Consider the following 20,808-nt stretch of genomic DNA (forward strand, 5'->3'; position numbering starts at 1 on the left):
TTTGCTTTTTATTGGTACGTTGTGCATCGGGATATCAATTTATTCTAGCTATGGGTCTTGTACTTATTGCATTTCTAGAATTATTCCACCACGAGCGCGTATTTTAATCATAAATTATTCCTGCCACTCACGATGTGAGGTGATTCTTATACTTTATCTTCTATTAGATAAATTTTTGACTTCATTAAACCTGAAGTTGAATAATGTATAGAACATTTGTTTTAGTGTATGATAAACATCTAAGTCCTTATCATGTAATACTAATCGCGATAAGGTGATAGTATTTCCTGGTTGTTATATTTTATTTGAAGGGCTGTGGCGCAATGTTTGTTTATATCATAAGTCCAAAATTTTCAAAACTGTTCATGTTGTATCGTACTACACGCCCTAGTTCATATATCAAACAATATATCGTCCGTCTTGATGTTTGTTATTTCTGAATTGATTTATCACTGGAACTTGTAATCATTGACTTTTATTGTATTTTATCGAGTTATATAAAATAGTATTCTATATATTATCCTTGCCATAATTTGCTTCGCAGAAATTCTCATAACAGCCGTATTATAATGTTATCTCGTCTATACAATTTCTAAGATTGTTTTAATATCAAGAGCAGACATCCGTTTACTATTTTGCTATTGTTTATGAAAGTAACTATTGACTTAATAGCCCGATTAATCGGGCCTGGTAATACCATTTTAGAACGCACTTCACCAGCCTTTTTTATAAACCACCCTGGTCATTGACAGGAAGTTTCACCGTACTGTTAGCAATATTGGATTGGTTTAAGAATGGCAGCACTATCAATCATCGGACCTAAATTTGCCCCCCAGCGACCAGGACCAATTTATAACCGGATTAGCAAATTACGTTAACGCCATTCGTCCCTTGATCTGCATGTGAATAATGGTTTTATCACACTTTCTTTGGAGCCAAAATTTGGCCGGGAAAGAGAATTTGATCAAACGTTAGTTATAAATCTCTCCAAAGCAACACTAGACATGTCCAATTGTTTATGTTTCTAATGTCCAAGCTATATATAGCTCTCGTGGAGTTAGTATTTCACGATATCGAAGATACAATACGTAAAATAGGATTCACGTTCCCACATTTATGGAACACAGTGAATGATGTACGCCGCCGCCCAATTTTGCTTTCTATTGGTACGTTGTGGATCGGATATCAATTATTCACGCTATGGGTCTTGTACTTATTGCATTCTAAATATTCCACACGAGCGCGATATTTTGATCATAAATTATTCCTGAATATATCGATGTGAGGTTGATTATATATACTTATTTTCTAATAAGTTATATTTTGAGTCATTAAACTGAAGATGTATATTGTATAGACCATCTCGCCGCGCACGAAGTGCGCGGCTCCCCCTGTATCGTCAGGACGATAATGTGAAACGACCGTGGGGGTGGAACGACCGTGGGGTCGCAATGTGATACAAGTAGCGCGCGCCGCTTGTTCTCGAAATGGCCCGATGGCACGTGCTACGAAGTAGCGCGCGCCGGGCCAGATCATTAACAATGGTCAAGGTATTATACCATATTATACAGCTCAATAAGAATTTTGTAATTTAAGTGTTAAAAATCGTTCATTATCAATTATGTAACTAGTAATGTTTTACCTGAGGACCCCAGGCTATTATGTTCATTAACATATAATAATAGAATAAAGATTTGGCGGAATGACAGGCTGAGCGCGGCCCAGTAAGTAATGTTGTCCATTGTCGGCATCAATATAACATTAAAAATCTTTGATTGACGATGTCAATCCGTCGAGATCGTTGCTGATCTCGCGAAGCAAAAATGCTAGTTCATAGTTTGCGCTGCGCGTCAAACTAGCGGCGAAGTCCTCCAAAAACAAGAATTTCGCCGCAGTTACACCACGCACGATTAATTTTCCCTGCTTAAACCGTTAATATTTGCACCGAAAAGTTAATTTTAACGATTAATAAAAATTAGATATTGGATTATTTTGTTGTTAAAAAGTTGCAATATTTTCATCGTAATTTGTTATTGCGTGTAATCGAATATTTAGTACGCCGCGCACAAATTTTGGGCTAATTTGATTTGAACGGCATCGTTTGACACTTGAAATTCGCGTTTGATAATGTAATTAACTAACACATGCCGAGCGTCGCGCGCAGCATAACGGACACTTCCTCTACTCATAATTATAGGGGAGTGGTCTATATTGCGAAGGAGCAGACTTTTGTCATCATCGCAGGTCCATCGGGATAGCTCATATATCCAAACCCGATTACTTATTCCCTACGATCTTTTTGCCTTCGGCAAGAGCAGGGAAAAAAATTTATGTTAAATTTTTTAAATGCTAGTAAAGTGGACGTAGTTAAATAATTTATATAGCAATGCGATATGCAATAGTATAGCAAGGAAATGCAACAAATTGAGAAAAGAATTATTTAATTGACGATGTCAATTCATCGCAGCTCGGCGCGGTATTAATTGACGATGTCAATTCATGGCAGCTTGGCGCGGCACAGTCAATTGTAGCGCGATGCGTTACTGTGCTACTGTGGCTAGATCGGCGAGATGCGCTACTGTGCCGCGCCGAGCTGCCATGAATTGACATCGTCAATTAACACAGTCAACAGTAGCGCATCGCGCTAAAAGGCGCGGCACAGTAGCGCATCTCGCCGCGATCTAGCAGTCGTTCTCGCATGCGAGAATCATAATTGAGTGCGCGGCCGGTTCACTTAACCATGTGCTTTCGCGCCACTGCGGGCGCGCTTGTTTCACAAGTGAGGCGGTCGGCGCGCGCTACTGCAAGCGCAAGGGCTCTGGATAGAGCAACGCGGCCGGCACAGTAACGCATCGCCTATATAAAATGAAACAATGAAAGTCAAAACGGCCGCCGGCCCGCCTTGCTCTATCCAGAGCCCTTGCGCTTGCAGTAGCGCGCACCGGCCGCCTCACGGCGGTTATTGACTTGTGAAACAAGGGCGCACGCAGTGGTGCGAAAGCGCATGGTTAGGTGGAGGCCCGCCTATTGTAGCGCGATGCACTACTGGGTCGCGCGCGCATCAAATAATGCTTCTCGCAACCACTTTTCGCAACCACTTCGGTAGATCGGCGAAATGCACCACTGTGCCTCACCGAGCTGCGAAGGATTGACATCGTGAATCAAGCCCGCCTAGTAATACATAATGTGTCGTTGATTGACCATGCCAATAACCTTTTTAGACCGTTGCTTTGCGAATTAACAAAGCAACGATCCCGTCATTTTTACTTTTATGCAAACTAAAATAATATCAGTTTGCGCGGCGTGTCAAAACGGCGAAGTCCTCCAAAATATTTCGATTTTATTTGTTAATTTTATCATTTATCCAGCTGCTTTAATTTTAACCGACGATGTCAATTCATCGCAGCTCGGCGCGGCACAGTAGCGCATTTTGTTGATTCACGATGTCAATCCTTCGCAGCTCGGTGAGGCACAGTGGTGCATCTCGCCGATCTACCGAAGTGGTTGCGAGAAGAATTATTTGATGCGCGGCGCGACCCATTAGTGCATTGCGCTACAACGCATTTTGCCGATCTAGCTGTGAGAAGCCTCATTGAGTGCGCGGCGCGGCACAGTAACGCATCGCACTACAATGTTGTTTTCCTAATGTATTGATTCACGATGTCAATCCTTCGCAGCTCGGTGAGGCACAGTGGTGAATTTCGCCGATCTACCGAAATTGTGAGATGGTGGTTGCGCGCGAGAAGGATTATTTTATGCGCGGCGCGACCCAGTAGTGCATCGCGCTACAATACAATGTACAACTTCAATTTAAAATTAAAATTTTTTAATTTGTCGGATATGCAAAAATAAATGAACTGTTAAGGTTTTTCAAAAATTTTAAAAATATGTTTTAAATTTTGGCTTTTAATTATTTTAGTTTTAAAAATCAATTTAAAATTTCGAAGTTTATTTAATTGACGATATCAATCCTTCTTATCTAGTGTGCTCCAGTAGTAGTGAGTAGTGGTCCAGTATAGTGAACTTTTTCTGATCTATCTGTGGTCATGTTCGTCGCGTTACTTCGTTATTGGATGCGTGGCGCGGCCCAGTAGTACATTGCGCTACAAATATTTTTGGCAAAACAATTTTATCCCCTTGAAAATTGAACATCTATGTTCCATTTGTTATACGTTGTATGACCCGCCGTGCACGAGTACGCGGCTCCTCCTGTATCGTCGAAACTCTACAGGGGTCACTATAGCGCTCCTACTAAATTGCTCGCCCAAATTTTAAGAAAATTCTTATGAAAAGGCCCTTTAGGCATGAAAGTGATCTGAATCGGTGTATTTTTGGACGCTGTTTCCGAATCACCCCCCATGACGTAGTATAGGGTTAAAATGCTTTTCTGGAGAGTTATGGGCAAAAAACCGTTTTGGTCACGTGACAGGCTAGTAAAACGTGAATTCGATTATATAGGGCTCGGGTTAGGGTTAGGGTTGTAGTTAAGATTATGGATAGCTTCGGGGTCATGGTTAGGGTTGGGATTAGGGTTTATGTAAAACCGTTTTGTACGGCTGCAAAACCTAAAAAACCAAAGTCACGTGAAATTTTTGGGCGAGCGATTTAGTAAGAGCCTCACTATAGTGAAGCGACAGTGGGGGTCACCACGTGATACAATGTTCCATGATCGAACAGTCGTTCTTAATTAATAATTATATAATGCACATCATGATGGCATGAGATTGAATGGAATAATATGCAGTTGAACTCATATTTGTCGAAAGAGGGATTGAAAATAATAATATTATATTTAAGCTTGCCGTACGTTGTATACGTAGTAGGCTAGGCTTGCCACGCACGAGTGCGGATGATGATTAATCACTCTACACTCGACTGTCACGTGACTTTTTTAACCCGTTCTCTAGCTGGTTCTGAACGACTTTTCGAAACCCTAACCCTCTTATCTGATCCCAACCCTAACCCTAGTTAACAGGAGTATTTTAAATTCAATACGTTCTTGTACCTTGAGCCAATGAAGTTCTTTTATGTAGGGATCAATTTCTTCTCTCTTCTTTAGACCTTTGACTAAGCGGCATGCTCTGTTTTGCAGAGATTGTAGCTGTTTCAAAACAGAATGATTAGCTTCAAAGTAAAGTGCATTACAGTTGTTGTTTTCTTTTCTTGAGTCAAGGGAACTGATGATAAGAGATTGCACGATGATTTGCATTTGAGTTTCAGAGAGGAATGGTTTCATTTTTGCAATATTTCGCATCTTGTGGCAGTTTGCAGGGTGATGTGTTGGTTGTCGAATATGTCATTGACAGAGAGGTAGTAGTCCTGGAAATATTGACCTCTAATTTGGGCAATAGCCGGACACTGTCCGAGGAAGTGTGAGACAGTTTCCTCTCCGTCGCCGCACATAGGACAAGCACTGGTGTTTGATTTGCAAATGGTGTGAAGGTGTTTATTTAGGCCGCAGTGACCCGTGATGAGGTGAACTGCAGTTCTGTAATCTTGTCTGTTGTTGCTGAGTGTAGTGTTGAGGTTTTTGATGATTTTGGCGTGCTTGTGGCCGAGTGTCAGTTTGGTGTGTCTGGGACCGTCAGTTAACCAAGTTTCCTGATTCAGTCTGTTGACTTTGTTGTCGATTTGACGCTTGATGTAGGATTGTGGAATTGGACACTTTAAAGTGGATTCACTGACTGTACCAAGCTTGGCCAGCTCATCTGCTTTTTCGTTCCCCCACAATCCGATGTGTGCTGCAATCCATCGTATCTCTAGCGTGTTGTTGGATCCAAGTGAATTACAGTAAGAGAGTCGTAACAATCTCTTGTAGTTCTACTCCGCGTTGAAAGTGCAGAGAGAGCTTGAATAGATGATAGACTGTCAGACCATATGATGATATGTGTGTTGGTATATGTAGATAAATATTTGCAAGCTTCAATGATGGCGGTGAGCTCTGTTTGGTAAACAGTGAGCTTGAATGATCTTTCTTCAAAGATCGTGTTATTATTGTCAGTTGTGATGATGTAGCCAGCCCCGCTTCCAAAGTCTGTGAGTGACCCGTCTGTGTAGCAGGTGATCGTTTCACTGGTAATATTGTCGATGGTGTTTTGAAGTGAGTTTCTATATTCCGTGTTATCAGCACCAGGAGTTGTGACGGTGAAGTGCCGTCCCAGCATCATGGTAGGTACTGTTAGATCTCTCGTTGCTCTAGGTAAGATAATGAGATCTGCCATGAATTGTTTGTTGATAGTTGTATGATTTTTGATAACTTTCCCTTCCTGAAGGTGATAGTTTCAAGAGTGAGGCTGCCGTATGCTTGTAGCCTGGCTGCGCCCTTTGCTGCTTCGCCTTGCAGGAACAGTATAATGTCGGGAGTGTCGGTGAGGTGATTCAGTGCGATAAAGGGTGTGCTTGGCACAGGCTGTCACCTGTTGCAAAGAACCTCGGATTTCGTCTCGACTCTCAACTAAACTTTAGTGAGCAAATCAAGCAACTTAAAACATTGTGTTTCCTGAAACTAAGAGACCTTGCTAAGATGAAAACATTCCTCACAACCAAACAGATGGGAACACTGACTCAAGCAATTGTAATCTCATCGCTTGACTACTGCAATGCGCTTTACTATGGTTGTAGTCAAGCCTCAATTGCGCAGCTGCAGAACATTCAAAACCGAGCATGCCGTCTGGTTTTTGAATTAAAGAAGAGAGATTCAGCCGAGGAGAAGCTCAAATCCCTTCATTGGCTCAAGGTGAAGGAGAGGATTGAGTTTAAGTTATGTTTACTGATTTTCAAAGCAGTCAATGGTGTTGCTCCTGCATATCTGTGTGATCTAGTAACATTTGTTAGTTCGAGTAGCAGAAGAACTTCCTCCTTACACCTACCTGTTGGATCTACAAGATCGTACCCAAGAGCGTTTCAGACTGTTGCTCCGAAAATCTGGAACCAACTACCAATTGAAATTAAGACTTGTTCTGATGTTGATCTGTTCAAAACATTATTAAAAACTCACCTGTTCAAGAAAATTTATGGCATGAGTGATTAATTGACAGTATAACTTTATGTTATTTGCTTAAACTGTTTAGGATGCAACCTAATGTCATGATATTTTTGAACTTATTAGCAATTAGACTGTTAGCTCTTATGTTAAATGTTTTTTTTAAAGCTGGATTTAATCTATGTAATTTATTATGATTATTATATATATTATGGTCTCAATTAGAGGTCTCGACTGTATAGCCTTCGGCATACCAGTACCTATCTGCCCTGATATGATGACTTGATGTGTGACCCCATCCTGCCATGGCAATTAACTAGCAATTACATTTTATGTCGTAATTACCAGGCCTTGATTATCTCTGAGAGCCTTGGATGTGCTACCAGCTTACAGATGCTCTACAGCTTTTGCAGAGTGAGCAACCTGGTGGCGCAACAAATTGAATGAGAAAACTTTTTTTCCCTAATTTTTTACAGATACAAGAATTCATTTATAGTATGGCAGGTGCCCTTTGAATGTCTTACTTTGAAGTTGTCGACGTTTTTGTCGTGGTCACAGATCACAGTGTCTATATTTTGGTTGGTTGCCAGAAACTATTTGGCCCACTCAAAGCCATTATATCTGTCTACATTCTCTTTATTTGATATAGATAAATAAAAAACCACTGTGTTAGCTTGTTCCAATTTATCCATTGTTTTCAATGAATAATGTACGTGTTATTTATTGTATCATTCACAAGTTTTTTACCGAATAGATTCATGACACAATGTCTGAAGAGACCGAAGTAGTGTGTCTTACAAACCCCTTCAAACCAATTCAACCAGGAATTGTGAAAATGGAGCGCACCGATGACATTCAGGTGATGGTTTTTTAGGTTTTTAATTCCTAATCAAATCAATCTTTTTTGGGAACAATGATGAACTTATAACAATATCATCTGCACTGTGTGTTTAAGATCCATTGTGTTCTTTTTAAAAAAAATTTTCTCACTGTTTAAACACCTGTTTATATTACAATTTCGCAATATAAAGGGGCAAATTATGGAATACGTTTCTTGAACAGTCAAATGCACGGTAAAATAGGTTCTCTCGCTCAATAAATCCTCAATTGAAGAATTCTATCATGAAGGCCAACACCCAACTACAATATTAACTGTGCAGGACTTAAACTTCAACACTTTCCTATGAAAAGACCCCCTAGTTATATTATATCTTTTAACATTTAAACACCTGTCACTCACATCTATATACACCAAAAAGAAAAAAGATTCCTTCAATCATTACATATACGCACACTCACTCCACCAAACACGCACACAACCCATTGAAGAAGGTTACACGCGGGGTACCGATCGCTTAATCCGAAGGGGAAATGGAATACATTACGTTACGCGACGATTTACGTCTTGGTAGCTAAAATTATTTCAAGTGCATTGTCCAGAGCGACAACAAATGCCGCGCCGCGAGCGCTGCGCGGCTCTCTTATTCCACCACTTCATGTTTTACATCGTACCAGGTCCAATGATGAGGTCTGATCGTCTCTTCTTATACAGCGTTCGATGTCTTGTGAAGGGTAAAATGGTTGATATCCCTGATCAGGGCAAGAGTGTTGAGTGTTATCGGGATTATTTCTTTAGTAAGTAGGAACAGCAATACTAAGGTAATTGGACTACTGGCGGACCCTCTAACGGCCAAACCTTGATAACAAAGCCGCAGCAAGGTTACGGTTGAACGGTAGTTTAAAAGCGCTTAAGGGACATAACGTCACATTGGTAGAGCAACATCATGTAGTGGATGTCTTAAGAAATGACGGATAGGAGAATGTTAGGTGCTCCCTTTATAAATCGTCTTTTTCTCCGATAATAGTTGACATCAAGTTGACAAAAAAAAAATTCAAGACTTGATGTCAACTTATTATCCGGAGAAAAAGACGATTTATAAAGGGACAACAATAACATTCTACCTACTCCTCATTACTTAATACATCCACTACAGATTGCTCTACCAATTGACTATGTCCCTTTAAGCGCTTTTACAACTACCGTCACCGAACCTTGCTGCGGCTATTGTTAACAAGGTTTGCCGTAGAGGGTCCGCAGTAGTCCCATTACCTAAGTATTGCTGTTTCCACTATAAAAGTACCAGGCAATGGTTCAGTTAATAATTGGTAAGGGCACAGCCTGTCAAAAACCCTTTCGATGAATCCGTCGACACCGCCTGAAGGAGACTGCAAATAACGATCTTCGTGTAATTCAACGTGATAAGCTTGCAGCTCCGATGTCAAGTATTCATCCTGGTGTCGCATGCTTGAACTGGTTTTTGGACCTCTCATTGGCTTCTAATTTATTTATATTGTTATTTAGTATTATGACTGATGTGTACATATACATACGGTATCTAAAAAATTAAGCTATAGCGAGCATATTAAACAAATCTTTCAAGCAATAATGTATTGCAAGCAGCTTCAACTAAATATTGCATAAAAAAATCATTTAACGTCAAAACTAAATTTATTGAATATGGAAAACTAAAATAAAAATTAATGTCAGACCCGTCGCCCACTCTCAGCAGTCCAACCAGGGCTCATAAAAGCTTAACAGCGCCTGGGTCCGTTCACCAACTGTGCTAATGTGGAGTGGCGGTGTGGTAAGACCCATTTTTAACAGCGTGAATATTTATTAAATTAAAGCGCGCTTAGCATGCTAGCAATACTTGTTTCCCATTTAATTTAAATCAATCTAATTTCGGATATATATTTATTGGATTATGTATTGAATTGGTGATAAATAATAAAATTGCTCCTTTTCTCAGAATTTGTCTTTCTCTATTATTATTTTTATTTTACAAAGAGTATAAATCCCCAACAGCTGCTGAATTATAAGACAAGAGTAACAAAATCTAAATTGCGATCAAAAGGAAATAAAGACCGATGCAGGAGAATTGACAGGAATATCACATGGTGCAATTTGTCCAAAATGTGAACTCACTTCCACGAGATGATGAAGTTCTTTGTGGAACCACATCAGAGAACACTCATGTGTGAAACAATCAATGATATGTCTACTAGAAATGCTTGTAAACTCATTACGATCATCAGTCAGTTTTGGGCATAAGAAAATACTTTCCCTGTTGGGACAACTTTTAAATGTGAACGATTGTTTTCTTATATACCTGTAGCTGAGAACAGTGATCTTGTTGAAAACATTTACGTATTCAACGGGAGAGAAACCCTACAAGTGTAAGGACGTTCATTTTGTATGCTCGGAAAAGTCACTCACATACATATGAGGACTCACACGGAGAAGAGAAACCTACAAGTGTAAGGAATGTTTCAAATTCCTTGTGCCAAAAGTCAACTCACCATTACATAGAGATCACACGGAGGAAAACCTACAAGTGTAAGGATTGCTCCCATCAATTCTTGTGCTCAGAAAGTCTCTCACAATTACATACGAGGACTCACAAACGGGATGAAACCCTACAAGTGCAGCAAAAGAATTTTCATATACTTGTGCTCAAAGAAAGGTAATCTCACTATTACATATGAAGGACCTCACCCACGGGAGAGAAACCCTACAAGTGTAACCAATTTCATTTTGTAGTGCTTTGAATCGTGATCTCATGAACAAATGAGACCACACGGAGAAGAACCCTACAAGTGCAAGGAATGTTCATAACTTTGTGCTCAGAAAGGTAATCTCACATTACCTATTAGGACTCACACGGAGAGAAACCTTACAAGTGCAAAGAATGTTATACGACATGCTCTACTAAATCACGTCATTAAATAAACAATCACAACTCTCACTGCTGAGAAACCCTAACAGTGTAAGGAAAGCCTTCATTTTGTTGCTCTGTTAAATCAGTCTTGTCCAACACCAACGTACTCACATGGAAGAGAAACTCTAAAATTGCCAGGAATGTTCTTATACAACTGTTAAATACTTGTTCTGATCTGACTTCTGTTTGTTCTCTATATTAATTTCTCAATATCTCTTGTACAGACTTTTTAACAAGGACTTTGAACAAATGATACTCACATTAGCATTCATTATTATATATTGCATCTAAATTATTTGTCACTGCATTAAGGCTTAGAAATATATTCACTGGTCAAACAGATTTCAAATGTTTAATTAATGAGTATGACAGTAAGGTATATAATAATTTATTTAAATTTTGCATGGGCTATAATATTGACTAGGTAATGAGGTTTAATGAATGAATGGAAATTGATTCTAATATAAAATTTAACACTATGTGGTTGGGGCATTTTGCATAGTAAATATGTTTACTACCTCATATAATCATATTATTTGATTGGTATTCGATTTACTGATTAAATTCTTAGGAATAGATTATAAATCTCAATTTGGCTTTAGGTGGGTGCCCCCTAAAAGAAACTGGATTCTTCCAGGAAGCATCCGTGCACCGACCTGGTCTACATTTAATATTTAAATTATTAAACCATTGCATTCTGTATACAGGTGCACGAAAATTTTTTTTCAATCAATCAGTCACATTATTAGTACCCAGCCTTATCACGGGTAAAGAAATTCAGGTTTAACTTCCACTTTTGTATTATTCGTTTAAACAACGAGGTATGATCAATGATGCCATATTGTTTAGAAATAATCCTCACAAATGTTTAGAGCTATGTATAAATAAATATTTTCTGAATTTAAAGAAAAGATTTGCCAGTTTAATGCACAAATAAATGAGGAATTAATCATAATTTTTGATATATATTTATCCGTTAGTTGAATCCCACTGATTTTGTCTTGTCTCAATAGTAGAAATTAGTAATTGTATCGTTTTTTCCACAATCTAATATTAGTTGTATTTTTATTATATACTATGATATGACAATTATAACATTGCATATAGCTGCATGGTTACTGATAGAATATGATTGTCTAAGTGGTGGTCTAATTATAATAATTTAATAATAATCCATTTATTTATACCCACTGGTAATTAAAGATTATTGTTATTTGAACTTTTGAAAGTTTGTGTTACATAGTAAGTTGGTTATTTTTATTAATCAGTTAAGTATCCAGAAATTTTGTCATGTTAACACGGAGTAAAAAACCCTCAACAGTTGCTGATAAAGAAAGAGTAACAAAAATCTAATTCTGAGACAAAAGGAAATAAAACTGAACAGGATGAGGTGACTGGAATATCCATGGTTTCATTTGTCCGAAATGTGAAGCTCACTTCTTTATGACGAGTTCTTTGTGGAACATACAGAGAACATCATGGTGAAACAATCATGATTACGTCTACTAGAAATGTCCTGCTGTTCATTTCTTTACGACACAGTCAGTTTGGGGAAGAAAATACTTCTCCTGTTGGGGAAAGATTTTAAATGTGAACGAATTGTTTCTTATACTGTACCGAGAAACATGATCTTGTGAACATTTACGTATCACACGGGAGAGAAACCCTCTACAAGTGCAAAGCATGTTCATAGACTGTGCTCTTTTAAATTGAATCTTATTAATACACCAACTCCTCACACGGGAGAGAAACCCTACAAGTGTAAGGAATGTACATAATGTAGTGCTCAATAAAAGGATCTCAAGAAACATATGATGACTCACAAGCTAGGGAGAGAAACCTACAAGTGTAAGGAATGTTCATATTCTAGTGGCTCGGAAAGGTCGCTCACAGTGCATATGAGACTCACACGGGAGAGAAACCCTACAATTGTAAGGAATTGTTCATATTAAGTGCTCAGAAAAGTAATCTCAAGAAAATATAATGAAGGACCACACGGAAGAGAAACCCTACAAGTGCAAAGAATGTTCATATAATTGCTCTTTTAAATCAAGTCTTATTTTTACACCACGTATTCACGGACGGGAAGAGAAACCCTACAAGTGTAAGGAAAGTTCAATATTGTAGTGCTCAGAAAAGTGTATCCAAGAAACAAAATGATGACTTCACACGGTAGAGAAACCCCAGACAGTGTAAGGAATGGCAGTGAAGTAAACCAGCTGCATATAATTGGCAGTGTACTAAAGCAGCAGATATGAGATAACTAACACGATTGCTTTACTGATATGCGGTGCAAGAAATTCCTGAGCTGAATAGTCCGGTAGCTCAATTGGTAGAGCACCCAGGCAATGTAACTTAACTCGGAGGTTTGCGATCGTACCCGCCCACGGGCACTAATGCCGGCCAAGATTTTCCCGAATCGCTAACCAGTGAAAATCTAGTCAATTCAAAATCTGCTTGGCTTGGTACTCCATGGTCGATAACAATCACAGCCCACACCAACTATACTTATCCAGAACCGATTCACCTACATGTGCATACGCCATCTGGGAGCCGTCAGTTGAGCTTGCTCTGTGACTCGAGGGTGAAAACATCGTGACAGTACTTCGTGAGTAGTACAGTACTTCACAACGATAACCCCCACCCCCCAACCAAATCTCTTAACGTGTAAGAATGTTCATTTTGTATGTTCAGAAGGTGCTCTCAGAGACAAATGAGACACACACAGGAAGAAACCCTACAAGTGTAACCATGTTCATATTTAGTGCTCAGAAAAGTGGTTATCTTGAAACATAGAGAGGACTCAACACGGGAGAAAACCCACAATGTGTAACCAATGTTCCTTTGTAGAGCTTGGAAAGTGATCTCATGAAACGATATAATGAGGACTATCACACGGAGAGAAACCCTACTAGTGTAAGGACTGCTCATTTTGTTGCACTGTTAAATCAAGTCTTACTAAACATCACGACTCACATGAAGAAGAAACTCTAATTGCCAGGAATGTTCTTATAACAACCTGTTATAACTTGTTCTGATCAGTCACATTTTATTTAGTACCAACGTATTCACGTAAAAATGTCAGTTTAACTTCCACTTTTATATTATCTAGTTTAACATCGAGGTATTGATCAATGATTGCAATTATTGTTTAGATATAATCACCACAGATTTTAGAGTATGTATGAAATAAAATTTTATCTGATTTAAAGAAAAGAATTTTGCAGTTTGTTGCACAAATAAATGAGGAATTAATCATAATTTTTGACATATATTTATCCGTTAGTGAATCCCCACCTGAATTTTGTCTTGTCTCAATATAGAAATTAGTAATTGTATCGTGTTTCCACATCTAAAATTTTGTTATTTTATTATATGACTATGATATGACATTTTATTAACTGCATTATTGCTGCATTGGTACTGAAGAATATGGATGTCTAATGGGTCTAATTATTAAATATTCAATAATATTCCATTTATTTATACCCACTGGTAATTAAAGATTTTTGTTATTTTGAATTTGGAAAGTTTGTGTAGTGTAATTTATTAATCAGTTAATTTATCCAGGAAATTTTGGTCATGTTTAACACGGAGTAAAAGATCCTCAAACAGGGTTGCTGATAAAGAAAAGAGTAACAAAAATTCTAATTCCGATCAAAAAGGAAATAAATAACTGACAGGAGGAGTGACGAATAACACATGGTTTCATTGACCAAAAAGTAAGCTCACATTCCTTTGTATGATGAGTTCTTTGTGAACATATCAGAGACATCATGGTGAAACAATCAATGATATGTCTACTAAAATGTGCCAGTTCAATTCTTTACGATCAACAGTCAGATTGGGAAAGAAAATATCTTCTCCTGTTGGGAAAGATTTTAAATGTACGATTGTTCTTATACCTGAACTGAGAACAGTGATCTTGTGAAACATTATACGTAAATCACAAACGGGAGAGAACCCTACAAGTGCAAAGAATTTCATATACTTGCTCTTTAAATCAAATTCTTTATTATTCACCAACGTACTCACACGGAGAGAAACCTAACAAGTGTAAGGAATGTTTCAATTGTAGAGTCATAAAAGTGATCTCAAGAAACAATGAGGAACCACACGAGAGAACCCTACAAGTGTAACCAGGTGTTCTTATTTTAGTGCTTCAAAAAGTAATCTCAAGAAACATATGAGGACTCACACTGGAGAGGAACCCTACGACGTGCAAAGAATGATCAATAATATGCTCTTTTAAAATCAAGACTTATTGTACACAATTGTACACATACCTGGAGAAAACCCTACAAGTGGTAAGAATGTTCATAATACTTGCCCTTTTAAATCAGTCTTCTCACACACCAACGTACTCACAACGAGAGAGAATCCCACAAGCGTAAAGGAATGTTCATATTGTAGTGCTTCAGAAAGTGATTCTCAAGAAACATATGAGGACTCACAGAGAGAGAAAACCCTAAACAAGTGTAACCAATGTTCTTATTGCAGTGGCTCAGAAGTGTTCTCAGAAACATATATGACTCCACACGGGAGAAAAACTTACAAATTGCCAGGATGTTCTCATTTAACAACTGTTAATACTTTTTCATGAACAGTCACATTTATAGTACCAGCGTATTCACAGGGTCAAGATGAAAGTTTACTTCACTTTTAAATTATTACTTTCAACAACGAGAATCGAGATATGATCAATGATTCATTTAAGTCTAGAAATAATGATCCACAAATATTCAATGAGCTACAAATTTTTGAGAATATATTTTTCTGATCTCAATAAAAGAATTTTGCAAGTTTGCTGCACAAATAAATTAGAGTAATTATTCATCACTATGATATATAATAATATATTAATATCTAACCATTTTATTGAATTCCGCTGATCAGTCAAACTTTATTAAAAACATGTATCACGGTAAAGAAAGTGACAGTTTAACTTCACATCTATATTAAATTAAGTTCACCAACGAGGTATGATCAATGGTTGCCACTTATTGTTTAGGAAATAATCTCCATAAATGTTCAGAGCTATGATTAAAGATTTTTATGATTTGAATAAAAGAATTTTAAAAGTTTGTTGACAATAAATTTTTCAACTTTCAAATCTCATAATTGCCATTAAATTGTGTTTGATTTTTTTCAAAATGTGCCAAAATCATTCATAAATCCCCGCTGTGCGTCCGGCAAATGCATGGTTTATGGCCGGGGTTTAAATTTTATTGGCGGGGCCGTGGCTGGGGTTTACCCCTCGCGATTCTGCAAATTTTGACCCGGGAAGGGCCGGGGTTTGTGATTTTGGCCGGGCCACTGGTAGCAAAACTTCTGAAGTGGCATGTGTGTTGAGCCAACTGAAGCCCCCTATTTCTCTTGATGCTAGTAGAGCTCTCACTTGAAGGAGGTGCACGACACTTTTCAGCTATATCGCATACTTGGCCTGGAGTTTGGAATTCTTTTTGATTTCTTAATCATTTCTTTCCCAGAGTTGGTGAGGCAACTTTATGCGGTTGTATACTTCCTAAGCACCTGGTCACTAATGCCTTAGCCCAGCTCAGTAGTGATTACATTGGAGGCTGTGTACTCAACTGGCATTCTTCGTGAGGTTTACCACTGCCCAATCCTCCCAATCTTATTGGTAAACACACTACACTACACTACACACACACTAAACAGTTTTACGTTAAAAACTTAACACTTCTCTCTCTAGAGATCTTCCCCTGCCTCAGCATATATCTCCTATACTAGTGGCTCCAGGCCTCAGAGGATGGCACAGTCCTTTGCACAAACTCCCATCTGTGTTAATGCCAGAGATGTGAGGCACTCCCATCTTGATGTGATGCCAGAGGTCGAGATGTAGGCTGAGTAGAGCTGCTTTGAGGTTCAGATTTAGAGGGCTGGTTCTGTCGAAGACAGCCACTGAGCCATGACTGACAAATAGTGAGCGCCGGCGTTCGCCATCCACTGACAGACATGACTGACAAAATAGTGAGCGCAGAGCTTCTCCTCAAATTCCTATCGTGGTAAAAATACTTCCCTGGATTGGAGATCAATGGGCAATAAACTGTTTTTGTTCACGTGGCGAATCATTGTATTAGAGGCGCCAGGATGATCGCGGCGTGACATAAACGCCAACTGTCGCAAACCAACATTTCTCCGCTATATAGCTCTATTGCACACTAGATGATAGCAAGATGTCGAATTTCAAACTATCGGTAAAGGTCCATTTTTCATTGGCCATTTAAGAGACACACTCATTACAACTCCAAATTTTACCTTAACATTGATATACCTTAATCATTAACAAACTATTTAAACAGACTAAGGCTACAACATGGCTGAGAGCGTCCTATTCAATGACACCCACCGACTGCAAGAGGAATGGCCCCATGAAAGACATTGAGACTCGGCTGAGAGTGTTAAGACATTAAGAAGATCACATCTTCAATGAAGAATGGGATGTCACTGCAGAGTTCACTCCCGAGCTTGAGAAGGCTCTCAGTTTGGTTTTGTTTAAGTTTATACTATTTAAATTACTATAATTTTATTTATAGCTGTTTGATTGAAAAACATTCCCAACATCTTTAAACAGATTTTGTTCTGCCTTGTTTACATTTGATTATTATGCAGGGATGGAAACCTCATAAATAATAGTATAATTCATTAAATGTCACTGTGAATCATGTCCTGGAATTATTATTTGCCACGACATATTACCTTATTACATAATTATAATTCACTCCTCCTTGCCAAGATGCAACTAAATAACGGTTTTCCCGGTTACATAGCCACAACATTTCCCCACCAGCCTTGCCTGAACAGTCATGGCTTGCAAAATGGTCCGCTTATTGGGCATTTGGAGTTGGCCGCAGAAAACATTTACGATTTTACTATTTGGCAGATTGAAATTTCAATCGAACTGTATAAAGCGTAATGTGCATGGTCGAATCCACGGCAAAACTCGTGCACTAAATATTATAATATTCACATTATTAGACCATAATAAAGGCTCTTATTTAACAGTTTAATGCTAGTATCAGCTCCGTATAACCGCTGCAACTGTTTTAGTGGTTTCTAGTCCTATTTTTAAAAGTGAGTTAAATCATGCATAATTGCATAATTGCAATAAATTCTAGCCGATACAGAGCAAGGATTACAGCATACAAAATATTTTTTTAATTTATTGAAACAAGATTTAAATTTTAACAGCCAGTAAATATAATAAATACCCAAATTCAATTCTCAACTTCAGTTGGCCTTGCCGTTCACCAAGTTCACTTTTCTTTTAATTTTTATTATTTGTGTGCAGCAGTTGCAAAATGCATGTTTTAAATATTAATTGATTTTTATTTTTTCATTTCACCTTCATAATGTGTTTGAGCCGTGTTTTGTCGTGTCCTTGAAAAGGAGGAAAAGATCCCAAAGCTGTTTAAAAAGTAAGGTGCCCCAACTGTCGCCCTGATCACATTGTTGTTCAATTTACGTAACGCGCGATCTTAATTCCCTAGAACAGGAGCTGGAGTCACTCAGCCCAATCTCATCTTTTCATCGCGCGCAATTCTAAGACCTACGCGAACGGCATATGATCGACGCTTATTGCTATTGAGTGGATCATTTTAATTTCTCACCAAGTCTTCAAATTTCAGCTGCTCGTGTCTGACGGCACAAGGAGCAGCAGCTCTTTAACGATAAGAACGAATTCGTTGTCTGGAGAGGATAAACTGTATGTAGCAATCTCCTCTGACAGAGGACTTTGCGGAGGTATCCACTCGGATGTGCAGGAAATTTAAGGCCCTTTCACCTCGAAAGTCTTAATCAAGAAAAGTCTATCTTAGTTGGTGACAAGGTGAGACTTACAGGATCTTTCAAGTAGCACGTGTTATCGTTTCTTTCTAAACTGGTTTCTAGGTTTTCTGGTTCTCCACTCTTTAAGCGCTATTCATAACACTCCCCTCTCAGGGCTAAGCCATTCTTTCTGAAGACGATGGGAGACACAATCCGTCCACATTTAACAATGTTGGAAAAAAGCGAGCTCTTTCACTGACGCTTCTGGAGATTGCCGAGGAGATCCTGTCTCACGAGTTTGACAGTGCTGGAATCTTACCACTCAATTTATCAACGTGGTCTCTTATAAACCCATCGATAGCTTCTTTTTCCTAATACCTTAGATATTTAATATTTACTTTGTTAAAATCAGTTTTTTAAGGGCGCCTTTAAGAGATCTTCAGTATAGCTGACAGATTTTTGCAATCTTGATAGAGAACGAATTATCTTTTGTAACATGCGATAATTTTCAGTTTGCAGCTACCGCGTATTTATCAATTGCGTGTGTACATGTACCCATTATACAAGTACACTATGGAGTATGATCGAATTTGAGCCGATCTCAGGTACTTCAAGAATTCGATAAAGATGAACTGGAAAATGTGGAGGGCAAGTGGTTCATTGCGTTGGGAAAAGAACTGAAAACTCGACAACGTCCTACCATGACATTTTGTGAGATATGGACAGAGAAAAATTCATAGCTCGTCTGTATATAAAAGGCATGTATATCTGGCACTAGGCTTGTAGGAAGCAATAGACCTCGTTCGACGACAGGAATTGCCTATGCTAAAATGATGGAGATCATCCATTTGCTTCAAGACGAAGCGTTAGCAAGACTAAAGGAGAAAGGTGATCAGGCTGCAGGGCAGCTTATTGTGCATGAAGGACAAAGAACTACAGTTGTTTAAAACCATTGGAAACCGTAATCAGACCCGATACTGCAACTTGTAAAATGAATCTCCTGTTTGCTCTGGATTCAAATGAAAGTGACAATTTTGAATAAAGGGTTTACTACTCACTGACCTTTGTTTCGTGTGATAGAATTAAAGTCAGTCTAACAACTGACTGTGAATACTATTAACGTTATTTGTAATGAACTTGAAGCCTAAATATTGTTTCAAGAGGGTATTATTGACGTATTCTATTGCGCTACTAAAACTAGAAATTATCGTCGCAACATCTCTTTCGTTCTAGCTTCACTCATTTTTTAAATTAGGTTAATGTGTACATAAAAATTATATTGTATTGTAGATAAGATATTCGGCTATCGGAGTAGAAGGTCAAAAAGCAAACAAAACTTTTAACAAAATATGATATTCGCAATTGAACTACTAATCTTTGACGCGTATTTGTTTAAAAAGTTGGTAATGTGCGGAGTCTTTTAATCATATTAACTATAAAATTCTACCAATTTTTATGAATCTTTTACAGTAATGTTTGCCAAATAATTTGCAATCACATTGTATCATTATTAATAACTCAAATAAAAAGTTGTTATTTTCATTCGGCTACAAAACGTTTCCTATCAAAATAAGCAATAAAACGTCCAAAGGAGGTCCCATCTGCGCGTGCCGGGGTGACAGTGTTGTCATACGTTGTATGACCCGCCGCGCACGAAGTGCTCCCCCTGAAACGACCGTGGGGGTCGCAACGTGATACAACGCACAACGACAGTGGGGATCACTACGTGATACAATTAAAAATTGAACATTAATCATGTCCATGATCGAACCGTCGTTTTGAATCATGTCAATAATTATATAATGCACATCATGATGGCTTGACCATTGTTAATGGTCTGGCCCGGCGCGCGCGCTACTTCGTAGCACTTGCCGTCGGGCACATTTCGAGAAGAAAGTGGCGCGCGCTACTTCAAAGAAATTTAGACGAGTAACATCCGTCAACATGATGGCATGAGATTGAATGGAATACCCAACGCGAGCTGACTACTCAGAATGCGCGAGCACGTCAACATAAAATTTTTCGCGCCCTACAAACTTCGGTAGACCTTATAATTTGCAACTGAACGCTTGCGTATGTCGTAGTTCAAGCTGCGCGCGCGGTATGAGTATTTTCATTGCATCATACAACATAAATTATTGGATTATAAGTAGAAGCTATTTGTACAGGGATTTTCTCATCGATACTTTAAATGACTAATCTTTAAAAAACAAGGTCGATTCTTATACAATTACAATATATTTTGCATATGCGCGTTAA

General features: G+C 38.4%; 1 protein-coding gene across 2 annotated transcripts in view; it reads left to right on the top strand.

The window, feature by feature from the left end:
* The first annotated feature begins 7,740 nt into the window (after nucleotides 1-7,740).
* The window catches only part of LOC134813484 (uncharacterized), a 52,425-nt gene continuing 39,357 nt past the window's right edge, over nucleotides 7,741-20,808 (top strand). For both annotated transcript variants that reach the window (XM_063821291.1, XM_063821289.1), the window contains exon 1: nucleotides 7,741-7,841. In XM_063821291.1, coding sequence (XP_063677361.1) covers nucleotides 7,749-7,841 — 93 coding nt within the window. In that variant the 5' untranslated portion in view covers nucleotides 7,741-7,748. The remainder of the gene's footprint in view (nucleotides 7,842-20,808) is intronic.

This window comes from Bolinopsis microptera, chromosome 3 (assembly GCF_026151205.1).
Source record: "Bolinopsis microptera isolate Bmic1 chromosome 3, MBARI_Bmic_1.0, whole genome shotgun sequence".
Lineage (NCBI taxonomy): Eukaryota > Metazoa > Ctenophora > Tentaculata > Lobata > Bolinopsidae > Bolinopsis > Bolinopsis microptera.